We start from the raw sequence: 16388 nt of genomic DNA, 5'->3' as shown, positions 1-16388 counted from the left end.
TTTTGCTTTTCCCCCCCCCCCCCCATATAACATCCCATCCCAGTAGCATGAAATCTTTCCAACACACTTACTTGTCTGACCATTTCATCAGTCACATCCATGTTGGGTTTGTTAGGAAATGGGATCATCATACCATAAATATTGTTCCAGGTCTGGGCCCACATATTTCCTGAGAGTGAGGAAGAAAACACACTTAAGCAACAATTCTGACTTGTTATGGGACATTGCACACATCAAGCACTATAGGAAATGCCTACATGCAGCATGTTCATTCATGGTAAAGAGATAAGCACGCAGAGCTACGTGCCCTGGTGTGTCCGCATCTTAATAGTTGTATTGTCCCTGGTGTGTTTGAGGCCCTCATTAAATAATGGCTGTTTATGCTGGGGATTGTATGAAAATTCCTGGGGTGAAGAGGAGGGCTGAATCTTATCGTTGACTTTTTGAAAAGGCATTACCCTTGCCAAAGTTAATAATGTTTAGTTTGGACCTTCCACTTGACTTGACTTGAAAAAAACACAACTACTGGATCCGGTTCCAAGTTGGTAAAATACTCCGATTCGCTACGCTCTGCGGCCAACAAATTCCTTAACGAAGCTGTCATTCACAATATGTCTTTGAAAGTATCTTTTTCTTCTTTCCTCTCTGGGCATCTGCAATGAAAAATGAACTGGAGACATATGCGAGGTAGGTCTGTTGCAGATAACAATGCGCCATAAAGTGACGGCTACTTTGAGCTGGGAGAAATGGTGCACTCTTCACATGAATGTTCGCTATTAGCTACAAGGATTTGGTGTTTGTTAAAACTGACACAGCAACTAGCAAACAAAGCCCTGATAAAGAATCATGATTTTTGTCTTTTGCATATTGCAAAATACATCTATGACACACACGGGGCCTTTTTCATGTAACCATTTTGCAAGAGAAGGGTGATATAAAATATAAATCTGCCCCCCACCCCATCAAAAAGACCAAAACAAACAGTAACAGTGAAACAGACTCCAGTACCTTTTGCAAAAAAAGATAAAATACATAATCCCCTTTTCTGACCACTCCTACCTAGCAATAATAATAATATACCCCTTATATGTAATGCATGGCAGGTAGCAACATAAAATGTTCTTTTGTACCTAGTAGGTGGGCAGGGATAGGTCCTTTCAGGTTGATGTACTTGGGACCGTACTGTTTGTAGAGCTGGCGGCGCACAAAGGCATGCAGGTTCTGGTAAAGCGGCTCAATGGTTCTGTAGAGTTTCTCCAAATCCTCCTCAAAGGTCTCAGTCTCATACCAAGACCGCCAGTCAGCTCCAGTGTCGGCAAATCCTAAACAGGACAAAATGTTAAGGTTTTTTTCATTTAATTTCTACTCCTGGACTCTCCTCATTCTTTCATTATGTCATTCTAATCAAATGAATGAAATATTTGTAGGCATTATTAACCTTGTGCTCTCAATTACAAAAGTCGCCAGAAAGTTCTTACCATCAGCTTGAGACGCTTTGTTGCTGAGCTCCACAAACTTGGGGTAGTGCTGCTTGAGAGGTACGCCTGACGCATTGTGCCAGCCCTCCCAGACGTACAGCAGCCTCTTGTAGCTCCTGGAGTTAGCCATGATATCTGTGAGATCTGCCAAATGAAAAAGAAATGCAACCCACCCTCAGTCATAAAGGTTATGAAATATCAAGGAGCACAAACAATAGGTGTCAAGGTTTTCCTCAAACAATTCAGAGACATTGGTGTTTAGATGACTCTGTGCTCTATCAGCAGGAAAGTGCCCAAACAGACACATTATCCAAGAGATAAGCTTTGAGTTATGGCAACTCCATATTCATGTAGGCCTCATGTAAAACAACATTTGTCTTCAAAATGCCAGCAAGGGAAATGAAGGTGAGAGCTGAAGACACATTAGATATTTGGACTGGTGGGGAAACATTTGGTTTGTTATTTTTAATGACAGCAGTGCTCTCCAGGTGAAGGGATGTGCCAGATAGTTTGAGTAATCCTGTTCCAGGGTGTTTCCTAGATTACGAAACCAATAGTTATTATGTAGATTTCACCATGATAACAGTAAATAATCTTATGTTTAATGAGCATTTATTTCCAGTGGTATTAATGGTTTTTGCTTTAATCGTTGTACTGTGTGTGTTGGCAAATATTTTCTCATAATTATGTCTGGCGGAAGGTTGCTGACAAAGCACAGGAGGCCATTGTTCACAATACATGGCTGTAGCGTTAAAAGCTACTGATGATGTTTCTATAGCTTTTTACTCAACACTCACGGGCACATCCTTAACATTTCCTGTGGAGACCTCTCTAAAGTCATTTTGCCCATCCTGTTACTTTCCAAGAGCCGATAAGATCTTAACCACTTATAATTGTTCTTAGACTTCCCCTCCACATTGTTGTTTATATAATATACCTCAATGTTGCTCTGTTCCTGTTTCTTCCAATGAACACCAAAACATCTGTGTCATATAATGCATGCATTTTCAGCCACAAACTGAGTAGTCAGTATATATTTACTTACGAGGTTCAAGGCTCCAGCTTATGTTTGGTTCTGGATGCACCTTGGCGGTTGAATAAATATTATCCATGGTGCTGAGAATGGTGTTATACTGCAAGAAAAGAGATTGGAAGTTATTCTTTGGTGCTCAAAAGACAAAGACACAATTACAAGAACTCACAGCCAATTTTCCATTAGAAGATATAAAACAAACCTCCTCTCTCTCTTTCAGGGGCAGATTGGCCGTTCCCAGTGTCATGATCTTTTCCATCAGCTTCTTGTGTTTGGGGTCGGGGAGAGAATCGAGAAGCTCCCGAGTGAAGACCTGCTTGGCCTTTAAACCCCAGGCTTCAGAGAACGCCTGCTCTTCAAGGGATGCTTGTATCTAAAGGTGAGAGGAGGAGGAAGCGAATGACAGTGATATATTGAATTGCTCCACTTCTGCAATAACAGTAAAGAAACAAAGAGCTGTCATGAGGCGGCAATGGATATGTAGCAACAGCCATTTTAGCTTCTTCATGCCTTCAAGCATGTTTTTAGAAAAGCAGGCAAGATATATATTTTATTATTTAAAATATTTTCCTATGTAGTCGATCATTTTTGCAATCGTGATCTGCATCAAGAGTAGACGGTGGGCAGAATGGAGAGTAGCAGTATCAGACTTCTTGACACATTTTGGATGGATTGTCATGAAATTTTGCAGAGAATTTCACGCTCTCCTTTTCCCCTTACACAGATCACCATGCTATTTAGGCTTTTTGAAATTTGATCATCCTCTGACTTTTTATTGGGGACAGAATTGTGCAATACTTAAGTTTTCCTTATCCAACTGTTTGATTTTCTTATGAAAAAAAAAATACAGCTTCAGTCTTGTTATTCCACCCCCATACATCTTAGTTTGAGGCTCATTGTTTCTTAACAGCTGCACCAAAACGTCTTCCTTCTGGGATTGATAAAGTGTTCATCCATCTATTGGGGCCAAGGACGGAGCAGCAAAATAACCCTCGCCCAAGAATCATATTTTAACAAACTGCCTTTGTCACTCTCTCTGGAAGGTCATGGACATATTCGCCTTTTCAGTATACAATGACAGTGCTGCAAGAATGGATGGAGTCAAGGCTGCCATACAACACCGCATGGATTGTATATGTGCTGCACATTGATTTGCTCCTATTCAACATGATGAACTACTGTTGTATGCTGTGTACTGCATATATACTGCACCTTTGTATTTTAACCCAAGACATAAAAATAGTGTTTTATTGTGTTGCAACCCCCTCACTACATGTCATGTTAAATTGAAGCAAGCTGAATTAGTCTCACTTCAATATATATATATATATATATATATATATATATATATATATATATATCTGCACACACCCAAATGTTGATGTAACCGGAGCAATGTATCAGTTTGTCATCACACATCCTGCTAAAAGTGGTGAAACAGTAGCTTCATTCCACTAATGTTTTCATTGAAGCCTTTCTTGTCTTTCTGTCCCCAGCCCTCGCTGAGATAAGAGGCTGCAGGAGGGAAAACTGGTGACAGTGAGCTAAAGTATTAACTCTGACCTTTGTGCACTTCCTCTCAATCTCTGTCTTTTTCCTAATTGTTTTTTTCCCTACAACCACCCATCCAATCAGACAATCACGTCGTCAGCAAATAATAAAGATAAGGCTGAAATGCCTTTCAGCTGAATTTCTTTCACTCAAGGTCTTTACGTTACACAGGCTGCGATGTGTGTTGTGATGGTTACGGTGTTACAGTAACTTGTCTGTTAACGGTTCTACTTACTCATTGACCCTTTATAAACATAACCTGTGTGTGTATCTGGACTTTATTCCAGTTCTCCTTTCCCATTACACTCTTTGACTGTTAGCTTCTAAGGTAAGTAAATCAAAGTTAGTATTTATATAAAGGGCTTATTTTGAAGATATTTGCATCTGGAATAGTTGAAACTGAAAAAAAAAACAATATTATTTGGTATTTGGTATGTGTCCAAAATGATTTAATAGTACTTGAAATTTCAAAATCAAAGTCGCATGGAAAAGCAGTAAAATTAAAGATGGCGCCTCAGGTCAGGTTGGGACACTTGACGGCAGCTGATGTTTCACTCTGAGGTTCCAAGGACAGCGGTCACTGATATCCACTCTCATCAGTTTTTATTCAGCATGATTAGAAGCATGTGAACTGATCCTTCATTCTCTTTGATCCTCTACACCCTCACCTCTGAAGGTGCAAGGGCTGAAGAGGAAGAGATGTGTGTGTGTGTGTGTGTGTGTGTGTGTTTCTGTGTGTGTGTGTGTGTGTTATGATTTTTTTCCATTCCTGTCCAGCACTACATCACTGCCAGGTTATTTTACTAATTTTACTTACAGTGCAGCATAAGTTGAATTCCAACATTAGAAAATATCACTGTCAGGCTGAATGGTCATGCCCCCCACCCTCACCCCCACCCGTCCCTGGCTGCCAGATCAGATGGAGCTCAGTGCTCTGATTCACTTTGATCCCATCTTTGAACTGTCCAGGGAAAAAAAAAAAAAAAAAAATCATGTTCATACACGGCAACTACAACCCTACTCATCTTTCAGCTTACATCCTGGACACATTGTGGTGAGCAAACCACATTCTGCAGCCTGACCCTGTTGACACTGGTGTGGTTTTACACCTGTTCGGTGGATCAGGAGACTAGTTCCCAAAGCCTGGATAGTGTAGTGAAATCCTGCTGTGACAGCTGTCCAAGCACACAAAGAAAAGAAAAATCCCAGGCTTCGCACTGAGTATGTCCATTTGACAATTTACTTTCCTGAGTCTGCGTATGACTGAGTGAGCTTGTACTGTTCGCACATACCCATGAATATGAGTGTGTCGACTGCTGCGCCTGAAGGCAAGTAAACACTCTTTCACACCTCTACAGTTTCATTGGCTCCTTCAACCTCCTGCCTGGCTGTACTTTTATTGCCGGCGTCCACTCTCCCTCATCTTCAGTGTTTATGCAAATGTTCCTCAGTCATATGGAGGGATGAAACTCTAAAACCATTGCAATTTACTATTGCTCTAAGCTCCATTTTGAAATTCCTGCAAAACTGAGGCATTTTATTGACTGCAGTTATTGCAGCGTTGGACCATAAAGACTATCAGCGTGTGTAAAACCGCTTGCTATAGCGGGTGCATCCATCTGGAGAAACTGTATTAAGTAGAAAATATCATAAAACAGACAGTTAAACAAATAAACAGCCAACATAATAGCACGAAAGACCCCCTAGAAATTTATTCAAAACTTGAAGACGTTCACACCACAGGCATTCAGATCTATTTTATATTTCCAGTGACACACAAGCTGAGTTGGCTGTGCTGGGAGGAAGCTGAGCATGTAATTCTGGAGGGAGATGAATAGGGGTGATCTCCAAATCATGCAGGGCTCAGCTACACAGAAACCCTTGACCATGCATGCATTTGCGGTGACGAGGTGCCAGTACTGGCAAGAGCGGATCAAAATGGGCCTCAAAATCATACCAGCATGACAGAAAGGTTCAGCCAACACGTCACCCTCGAAGCCCAATGAGTTGTCCTACCTGAAGCTTGGAGTTGTGGTCTGTTAAGTTGGTGTTGTAGTTCCAGCTGGCAGAGACGCTGTGGAATAACACCTGCTCGGCAGTGGTGTTGTAGTCACTGAGGAACTTCAGTGCATCAGCCGTGGTATTTGAATATTCCCCTGGAAGCCAGTTTGATGGCGGAGCCACACTGAGTCCTGAGACTGGCAGCAGCAGCAGCACAGACCACAGAAACCTGTCCACAGCAGTGCCCATGGCTAGTTTCCACCACAGGCAGAGTGGAAGAGAAAAGCTGAATGTTGAAGAGTTAGAAGGAAGGGCTAAAAATACACTTTCTCCAATGAAGTGAGAGTACACCTTTCCCCTGTAGCTGTTGTCTCATCTACTCCTTCACTGCTCACTCCTTAGCCTCTCAGCCTGGCTGCTGGTGAAATACACAGAAGCCAAAGCGAGCTTCTTTTTAAGTGCCAGTTTAACCCAGCCCACACTTCTCTGCAGCCTTCCCTCTTACCACTTTACAGCATTGGGCATGTTTCCCCCCCCAGTTCCCTTTCTTACTACTCCTATCTCCTATCTCCTCTCCCTCCCTCCCTCCCCTCTCTATTTAGCAGCCTGCCAGGATTACGACGGCTGGCTGTATCTTTGATCAGATCTAAGTTTCTATAACTGTTGAAGATGAGAGATTAGATGTGACACACCGGCTCAGTGTGCCTGTGTGCCTGTTTGCCTGACTGGAGAGTGGCGGCTCCTCAATAACCAGCACTGGAGTGTCTGGGGAGGGACTCCACATACTTTGCTCTCAGTTCCCTCCTTCAGCTTAGTGACAACAGAGGGAGGGGGAGTTATAAAGACAGGGGGAATGAAAGAGAGAGGGGATAGGGAATGAACAGTAAGGGTTGAAGAGGCTGTGAGAGATTTGGAGAAAAAATGAGATGGAAGCAAAAAACAGGGAAAGGGACTCAACTTTTATGCAGAATGCAAAAATAAACAGTGTATTTTCTTGAACATTTACCTCACAGAGAGTCTGCAAGAACCCCAGAAAAATCATTTTAAAAGGGAATGTCATTTACTGTTCGGGTTAACTGCAGAGACAGCTGACATGTCTTTTTTCAAGAACGAAGGGGATCACGGCTGTCAAGCGGTGGAAGGAATTTCAAGCTTACTCCATTCTTGGCATCTTTATGGTAAAAATCCACTGGGTATAGTCCCACTGTACCGTACCATGTGGTATGCTCTATTTCTGCTAGCTATAGCACAGCCTATAATGTCTGACTGTGTAGTGTACAGTCAGATTAGCAGAGCAGAAACAAACCACGGTTTATTTCCTCCATTTGAGGGAATACGAATCATCAATCTTGTCATGTGTAAATAAGCCAAGTTTACTGAGTTGCGAGGGTAGTTCAAATGTTACAGTACACAAACGCAGATTTAATGAAGGGATATATAATCCTACACTGCACATTATAGATCGCATACAAACCACATTGCCATATGCAGAGTTAAAAGCAAATCATTTGTACATTCTGAAACGTGCATTTACTGGTATTGTGACCATTTAAAAGCAACAGACACAATCTGTAAAACCATATTCTGACCTTTAAGTGACCTTTAGGTGAACTTGTTTGCAAATGGTTGCAGGAGAATCAGCAATCAATTGTGAAGTCATGTTTCTGGCCCCCTGATGCTCTGTTTTCTCTCCACCAAGAGAGATATCTGTTAAAACACAGCTGAGGGGATTTACACATGATGAAATGATAATTCTCTGTTCGTCATCACAAGCGACCTCTTTCACATTACACATAGTCATTTGATGACATTACACATAGTCATTTGATCCATTGCTTTAATAAAAAATATTGATCATAGTAGCTTTAGTTTCTTTTGCCTTAGTCTAGTAATATCAAGAAGTCAATGACTGTCACTGTTATCCTGTCACTTACTGTTATTCAATATGGTATCAAGCAAACATTGAGTCTGAGGTTTTAATGTGACAGATGCCTCCAATTCCAATTCAGTGCATTTATCCTGCTAAAGTCTGCAGAGCTGCAGAGCTGTCCGTAACCACGTGACCTGGTTCATTGCACCGTTTCATTCATTGCAATAAATACTATATTCAGTCAGAGAGATTGAGTGTCCTCCCAGACGTCACCGACCGAGCACAAACAAGACGGTGCTCCTGTGAACTTAATTAGCTCTCTGTCACATTCACCCTGAAATCCCTTTCATGTTTTATGATGCCACGATCAAGCACTGTCAAAATCCTTCCTTCCTGCTTCTGTTGCTACCAACCAGCTAATCATTACCCCGACCCTGGACCCTGACTGGACATGGTGGTCAAACTACTGGACTTACACTTTCAACAAGGATTAAAATATAAACCACCACCAGATAATATGTGCCTGGTTTCTTCCCTCTCTTTATTTTTTTGTAATGTTCAGTAACAGTTTCTTCAAATCAAACCATCATTTATGTTTCTTCGTATGACAAAATCATATATAAACATTGTCACACAGTCTAGCTAGACAAACATTAACACAGACCTGCTTTTTGGTCATTACATGAACTTAGTTAAGAAGAAATCTGTTGAGCATTGTTAAAAAATCCAGGTAGCGTGTCTTTGCTTTGACTCTCACATACTTTTTCAGTAACAGTTTGGTTTATATTATTTTATTTTTTCAACACTCAAGCATCAATGAAAAATGAAATCTGACAATTATTGGTTGTTTGAGCTGCAGCTTATATTTCCCAGGTTCATGTCAATCTTCAGGCCCCTGGCACGTTGATCTACACTGGTCAGTGATAGGCACGAGTAAGTCAAAGTGTCTTTTAACCTTGGTATTTTCATGATTACAGTGAATTAATTCTTATTGTTTTATTATGTTTATCATGTCTATGTAATAGATCCTTATCATTCAGTGAAGGTCTCAAAATTGAAATCCACTCAAGAACATAATGTCTTTGATGTTGGAATATATGGTGTTTCTGCTGATAAGGAGTTTTTCACCTGCACAAGATAAAAGCTGTAATTTTAATGATGCTGACATTTTACTTTTAAGGTAAATGAACTCTAGATAACTTAGTCAGACACACACAAGGTTGGGCTGAGAGCCTATTACAATTCACATCAATAAACTGATTGTTAAAGTTAACTTTAGTGAAATAAGTGAATTAACACTGAAATAGTGACTTTGATGTGATCTCTGTACAAACCACTGAAACCTTTGAAATTCAGTCTGTTCAACTGAGTGGTCTTTGTCAGGTCAGAGGAGAAGGGTTCATTATCACCTCACAGTGAGGGTCGCAGTCAGTTCAGATTTGGATAACAGGATTAAACTCACAACACACTGTACTGCGGACGACCCCTGTGCTGAGATCTGCCTCAATCAGGCCACCAGGAATCTTCTTAGATATCGATCAAGCCATATAGCATCTAGAGAAAAACAAGATAACAGTTGTTGCTGCAGACGCACTTGCTGGTGTCTCTGGAAACGTGAGGCACATGTCAAACATGTGAGCCACCTGGAGGGAGCTGGCTTACTTACTCACAGAGTACATCCTGGCTGGGCTGATAGGAGCGGATGATGCATTCTGATGAAGTGATCAGGCAGTGGAGGGTGTTTCTGACTTTTCACACTCTTGTGGCTGATGATGCCTGGTCATGACAGGGTGAAGTCAGAAAACCAACGATCTGTATAAAGTGTGAAGAAAGATATCATGTGCCAAAAATAATTTCATACCTTGGATGAGACAAGAAAATATATGATGAGCTCTTTGTTCTGCTTTTCAAAGCCAGCGAGTCATTAACTGGGGAAAATTTGAGGAAAGGGCAGCAGGTGCCTGAAGACTAATTGGAATTGAGTTTGCAGTTGTGTGTACCCAGAGACAATAAAACTGTCCACAGAGTGTTAACTGCTGTCTTGTTTTGTGTGTCAGTGTCAGTGTAGTGTGTGTGTGTGTGTGTGTGTGTGTGTGTGTGTGTGTGTGTGTGTGTGTGTGTGTGTGTCCTCTACAATGTAGTTTTCCTGCAGTCTCCGGCACAATAATTGAATTTGGCTTTTCCTTTAATGGAAGTCTGTGAAGTGTGGAGAGGCTGTGATAGCCCAGAACATCCAATCTTCACAAACAGGCATATGTTGCACACCATTGGACATGTATGCTGTGGGGCGGTATGTGTGTGTGTTTGTGGGTACTGCAGGATCTAAGATGACATGTTAAAATGTGTAGTTTTCTTCACTGGTTAATAACTTAAATCCAATGCACACAATTACTATTGTTCCAATTAAATCTACATTCACTTGCTAAATCCTTTTTGTGATAATGCTCAAAGAGTCAGAGTCATGCCTCTGTAGAAGACAGTAAGAAGTGATTTAGATGGCAGAAATATATCTTAAATTATTTCCAGAAAGACCAATGGATTTTGAGGATTGAATAAAATGCCCATAAGCTGCTGATTCAAAAAGGAATTCACAGGAGCTGACCACTGATGGTCAATGCTGAGTAGCTGATAAGACACTGACAGATTTTATCCAACTGTACACATCTGTCCAAAGAGCCTTACTGTTTCAGTGTTTACAGTATGGTTAAATCATTAAGCTGAAATTTGAATGTGGAAACTTCCTTTTTTTGCTGCTGTCATCAGGGCAGTTTGTAAAAAAACATTATTGTTGTGTTTGTGGTATTTTTCTCACGCTCACGTCTTTTCTGTTGATCCTCTTATGGTACGACAACATAAACCTTCATGACTGTTATGTTTTTTATGGCTTTTGGGGACATCACATAACTTGATCAAAGGCATACTTAATAATAACTTTGCAAGAATAACTGTGCAGGTGTGCAGGACTTGTCGTTTCAGACCAGTGATTTCAAGACAAGGAGGAAAGCTGTGATTCTGGCTCTGCAATCTGAGGCTGTCGAATTACTGATGTTCGTGTTTGCTGCTGTCACAAAGATAAAAAAAAAAAACCTTAGTTTGATATTGATGTAGTGAAAGAATAATTTCTTTCACACCTTCAGCTAAATATAACTGAGGGTGAAATCACATGTCACTACTGGCAAATCCCAGTTGGTTTGACACTTGGATAGTTACACTGTGTAAACAAGACCATAAAACAGCACTGTGCTGTTCATGTCCTGCTGATATGCATGTTGGATTTGGATTTCAGTGCAGCTAATCTGTAACAGGAGGGGGGCCCTTTGATAAAGTATGAAAAAGATTTGAAAATATCTTTCAGTTATTACTGAAGACTTTTCATTAACGCAATCTTGCCAATATTTAGATTCCAGAGGATAAAAAGCAGCCAAGTAATCAGTATGGGCATAGAATAATAATTGTATGAGTAATTGAGGATTGCAAAATCTTGGTCGCACATTTAAGGCTTATGAAGAAAAATGACATAATGTCTGAGGTCAGTGAGAGAGCAGGAAGGCCAGTATAGAGTTCTTCCATTCCTCAGCTGCAGTAGGTGTCTTTACAGTAAATCATATCATCAGGCCATGTCTGGAGTATGCTGAATCATACTGGGCTCTGTGTTAGTACCAGCTGCAGTAAATCATGCAGAATAACAAAAGCAAGGGGCTGATCACAGTTATTTGTCATTGCCAGAAACTATGAAGTTTAGTGCTGCATAACACAACACACCAGATACGGAATTTGTGTCCTGACATGCAGAGAAATAAATCTGCATCTATTTATCTGTCAGTTTCTTCATTCCAATAAATGTAGAGTTGGTTCAGCTGAAGCAAAAGGCAGCAATAAAGCATTTTATGTAACAGTAATCAGTGTTATCATTATTGTTGATGGACAATCTAAAATTGCAAACAGATCAGGTTTCCATTTGTGAAAAGAATACAATTTAATTATTAATATGTTAACACAATATCACTTGAGATGGTGCTGAACATAGAGAAAAGTAACATTCCATAAAGACATAAAGTCATCTATCCCTTATCAGTAAACAAGGATCCTGCTGATTATGTAATACAAGCTACAAAAAACTGATAACAGTGCACACTGTGGCAGAAAATCACTGTAACTATCAGTCACGTGTCATATCTGACGAAATGCTTGGATTACTTTTGAAGGCTAAGTGAACTAGTATCAGATTCTTAAAATAATTTTTCTTGGCGATCATTTATTAAAAATGAGGAGATAATATTGTAGTGGGATTTGGTTGGACAAAAAGGCGAAACATGAGAGGAAATATGACACACACAACAGAGTCAAGGATGCTGTTGAACTCAAGTTGTTTTTGCAGGATATTTTGAACAATAAAATGTATTTTGACTTGGCTGAGCATTTTGTAATTATATTGCAATTTTCCACTGAGAAGTGAAGTATTATCCAGAGCCTTTCATCATCATCATCATCATCATCATCCTCATCATCATCATCATCATCATCATCATCATCCACAATGCACAGTGTATTGAGAGATACTTTTCTCAAGACTGCACTGACCTCTAGTGGATGGTATGATTAGCACAAGTTTTTATGCCTTACTATACTGTCTGTCATACACTCTCCTGGTATCATATTCTCAAGGGCGCAGGTTTGCATACGGGCAATATTTTGGGAGGACAGAATTGTCCTTACCAATTTTTTAGTGAACTTGTTCACACTATGTGTGAAGTGAAGTCATATTAGAGCATTCCAATGTGCACTCCAAGAGGCTATGTCTCCAAGACAACTGATTTAGGCAAGCTAGCATTTGACTGACTGAAAAGACGGGGGTTTATCTGAAGGCTCTAGTTATGCGAGAATGTCACAGTGGTACCTAGCGTCAGCAGAAAAATATAAACTGATGTCACTTACCCGTGTTAGCTCTTGTTAACTAGCAAGTTAACCCCAACTTCTGACTGTCTCTGTGGGCTAGCAGTTAGGCTACTAGCAGGAATGAACATAAAATAGTGGATATATCAAAGTATGAGTTGAATTTCAGATGAGAAATCCCATGAAAGTGTCACCAAGAATACTATGACTTTGTTCCTGACCTTTATAACTTACCATACTACCTTACTATACTATGACATTTTATGCCTTTCAATACTAGGACATTTTTTCATATTTTCATGCCATACTATACTATGACGTTTTTTGAGATTTGTATAACTTACTATAACATGTTTTCCTGACATTTTATACCTCACTATACTATGAAGTTTGTCGACATTTTTTATTCCTTACTATACTATGACATTTTTTGACATGTTTTTCACCTGACTATACTATGACGTTTTTTTTTTTTACATTTTTGATGCCTTATTATACTAGAGTTTTTATGCCGTGTTATACTAACTGTAACAAATGGCATGTTTTGTGGTACAGTGGTTAGAGCTGCTACCTTATAAAGATAAGGTTCTGGGTTAAAATCCCATGTCTCTCGCTCTTCTCTGTGGAGTCTGCATGCTCTCACAATTATTTTTTCATGACTTATTATAGTATCACTTTTAATCATCTTGGACATTAACTGGAAACATCTTTGGCACACTGGTTAAAACTGTTGCTTTACAATAAGGAGGGTAGTGGTTCAAATCCAGGCCTTGGCACACTTCTCTGTGTAGTTTCGTCAAATTCCCTTTTTATACTACACTATGAAATTTGATGCCTTATTAAACTATGACATTTTATGATATTTTCTATGCCTTACTTTACTATGATATTTTTTGACTTTTTTTTTTGCTTTACTATACTATGACGTTTTTTTTCACATTTTATGCCTTACTAGAGTATGCCTTTTTTTTTATGCCTTACTGTACTATGACATTTTTTGACATTCTATGCCTTACTATATTATGAAATTTTATGCCTTATTATACTATGACTATATTATGAAATTTTATGCCTTATTATACTATGTCGTTTTTTGACATTTTTTGCCTTATTATACTATGACATTTTTTGAATTTTTATGCCTTACTGTATTGTGTCGTATTTTGACATTTTTTGTCTTACTATACTATGCCTTTTTTTTTTTATGCCTTACTATAATATGATATTTTTGGAAAATGTATGCCTTACTATACTTTGTCATTTTTTGACATTTTTCATGCCTTACTATACTATGACATTTTATGACATTTTTATGCCATACTGTACTATTTCGTTTTTTGACATTTTTCGCCTTACTATACTATGACATTTTTTGACATTTTTTCCCTTACTATACTATGACGTTTTTTGACATTTTATGCCTTACTATATTATGACATTTTATGCCTTATTATACTATGACGTTTTTTTTAACATTTTTTGCCTTACTATACTATGCCTTTTTTTTTTATTATTTATGTCTTATTATACTATGACATTTTATGACATTTTAATGCCATACTATACTATGAAATTTTTTGACAGCTTATACATCACTGTACCATGAGTTTTTATGCAATGTTATATCAAATGTGAAAAATAACATGTTCTGTGGTACAGTGGTTAGAGCTCTTACCTTATAAAGATAAGGTTCTGGGTTCAAGTCCCATGTCTCTCCCTCTTTTCTGTGGAGTCCGCATGCTCTCACGATTATTTTTTCATTTCTTATTATACTATCCCTTTTGAGCGTTTACTATACCCTGGTCATTACCTGGAAACCTCTTTGGCACACTGGTTAAAGCTGTTGCTTTACAATAAGAAGGACGGTGGTTCAAATCCAGGTCTTGGCACACTTCTCTGTGTAGTTTGCTTTTACTCAAATTCCCTTTTTATACTACACTATGAAATTTGATGCCTTATTAAACTATGACATTTTATGATATTTTCTATGCCTTACTTTACTATGACGTTTTTTGACATTTTTTTTGCCTTACTATACTATGATGTTTTATGACATTTTTTATGCCTTCCAGTACTATTTCATTTTTTGACATTGAATGCCTTATTATAGTATGACGTTTATGACATTTTTATGCCTTACAGTAATATGATATTTTTTTACATTTTATGCCTTACTATATTATGACATTTTATGCCTTATTATACTATGACATTTTATGACATTTTTATGCCATACTGTACTATTTCGTTTTTTGACATTTTTCGCCTTACTATACTATGACATTTGATGCCTTATTATACTATGACGTTTTATGACATTTTTATGCCTTACTGTATTGTGTCGTATTTTGACATTTTTATGCCATACTATACTATCACATTTTTTTGAAATTTTATGCCTTACTATACTATGACGTTTTTTTGACATTTTATGCCTTACTATAGTGTGACATTTTATGACATTTTTATGCCTTACTATACTATGACATTTTTTGACATTTTAATCCTTATTATACTATGACGTTTTTTTGAAATTTTTTATGCCTTTCTATATAATGACAATTTATGCCTTATAATACTATGACGTTTTATGACATTTTTATGCCATACTGTACTATTTCGTTTTTAGACATTTTTCGCCTTACTATACTATGAAATTTGATGTCTTATTATCCTATGACATTTTATGACATTTTTATGCCATACTATACTATGACATTTTTTGACATTTTTTATGCCTTACTATACTATGACATTTTATGACATTTTTTTTGCCTTACTATACTATGATGTTTTATGACATTTTTTATGCCTTCCAGTACTATTTCATTTTTTGACATTGAATGCCTTATTATAGTATGACATTTATGAAATTTTTATGCCTTACAGTAATATGACGTTTTTTGACATTTTTTATGCCTTACTAGAGTATGCCTTTTTTTTTATGCCTTACTGTACTATGACATTTTTTTACATTTTATGCCTTACTATATTATGACATTTTATGCCTTATATTAGTATGACGTTTTATGACATTTTTATGCCTTACTATACTATGACGTTTTTTAATATTTTTTATGCCTTACTATATAATGACATTTTATACCTTATCATACTATGACGTTTTATGACATTTTTATGCCATACTGTACTATTTCGTTTTTTGACATTTTTCGCCTTACTATACTATGAAATTTGATGTCTTATTATCCTATGACATTTTATGACATTTTTATGCCATACTATACTATGACATTTTTTGACATTTTTTATGCCTTACTATACTATGACATTTTTTGACATTTTAATCCTTATTATACTATGACGTTTTTTTGACATTTTATGCCTTACTATATAATGACATTTTATGCCTTATTATACTATGACGTTTTATGACACTTTTATGCCATACTATACTATGACATTTTTTGACATTTTTTGCCTTACTATACGATGATGTTTTTTTGACATTTTATGCCTTACTATATTATGACATTTTATGCCTTATTATACTATGACGTTTTATGACATTTTTATGCCATACTGTACTATTTCGTTTTTT

General features: G+C 37.9%; 1 protein-coding gene across 1 annotated transcript in view; it reads right to left on the bottom strand.

Moving 5' to 3' along the window:
* The window catches only part of ace (angiotensin I converting enzyme (peptidyl-dipeptidase A) 1), a 19351-nt gene extending 12806 nt beyond the window's left edge, over window positions 1–6545 (bottom strand). The window contains exons 1-6 of the mRNA XM_023429286.2: window positions 6079–6545; window positions 2714–2884; window positions 2524–2611; window positions 1479–1622; window positions 1131–1322; window positions 72–169 (exon numbers count right to left, since the gene is read on the bottom strand). Coding sequence (XP_023285054.1) covers window positions 72–169; window positions 1131–1322; window positions 1479–1622; window positions 2524–2611; window positions 2714–2884; window positions 6079–6312 — 927 coding nt within the window. The 5' untranslated portion in view covers window positions 6313–6545. The remainder of the gene's footprint in view (window positions 1–71; window positions 170–1130; window positions 1323–1478; window positions 1623–2523; window positions 2612–2713; window positions 2885–6078) is intronic.
* Window positions 6546–16388: the final 9843 nt, after the last annotated feature.

The sequence above is a fragment of the Seriola lalandi genome, unplaced genomic scaffold, assembly GCF_002814215.2.
Source record: "Seriola lalandi dorsalis isolate HSWRI2012SDOR001 ecotype SW California unplaced genomic scaffold, Sedor1 jcf7180002054892, whole genome shotgun sequence".
Taxonomy (NCBI): Eukaryota; Metazoa; Chordata; class Actinopteri; order Carangiformes; family Carangidae; genus Seriola; species Seriola lalandi.
This window is presented reverse-complemented; position numbering and strand designations above follow the sequence as displayed.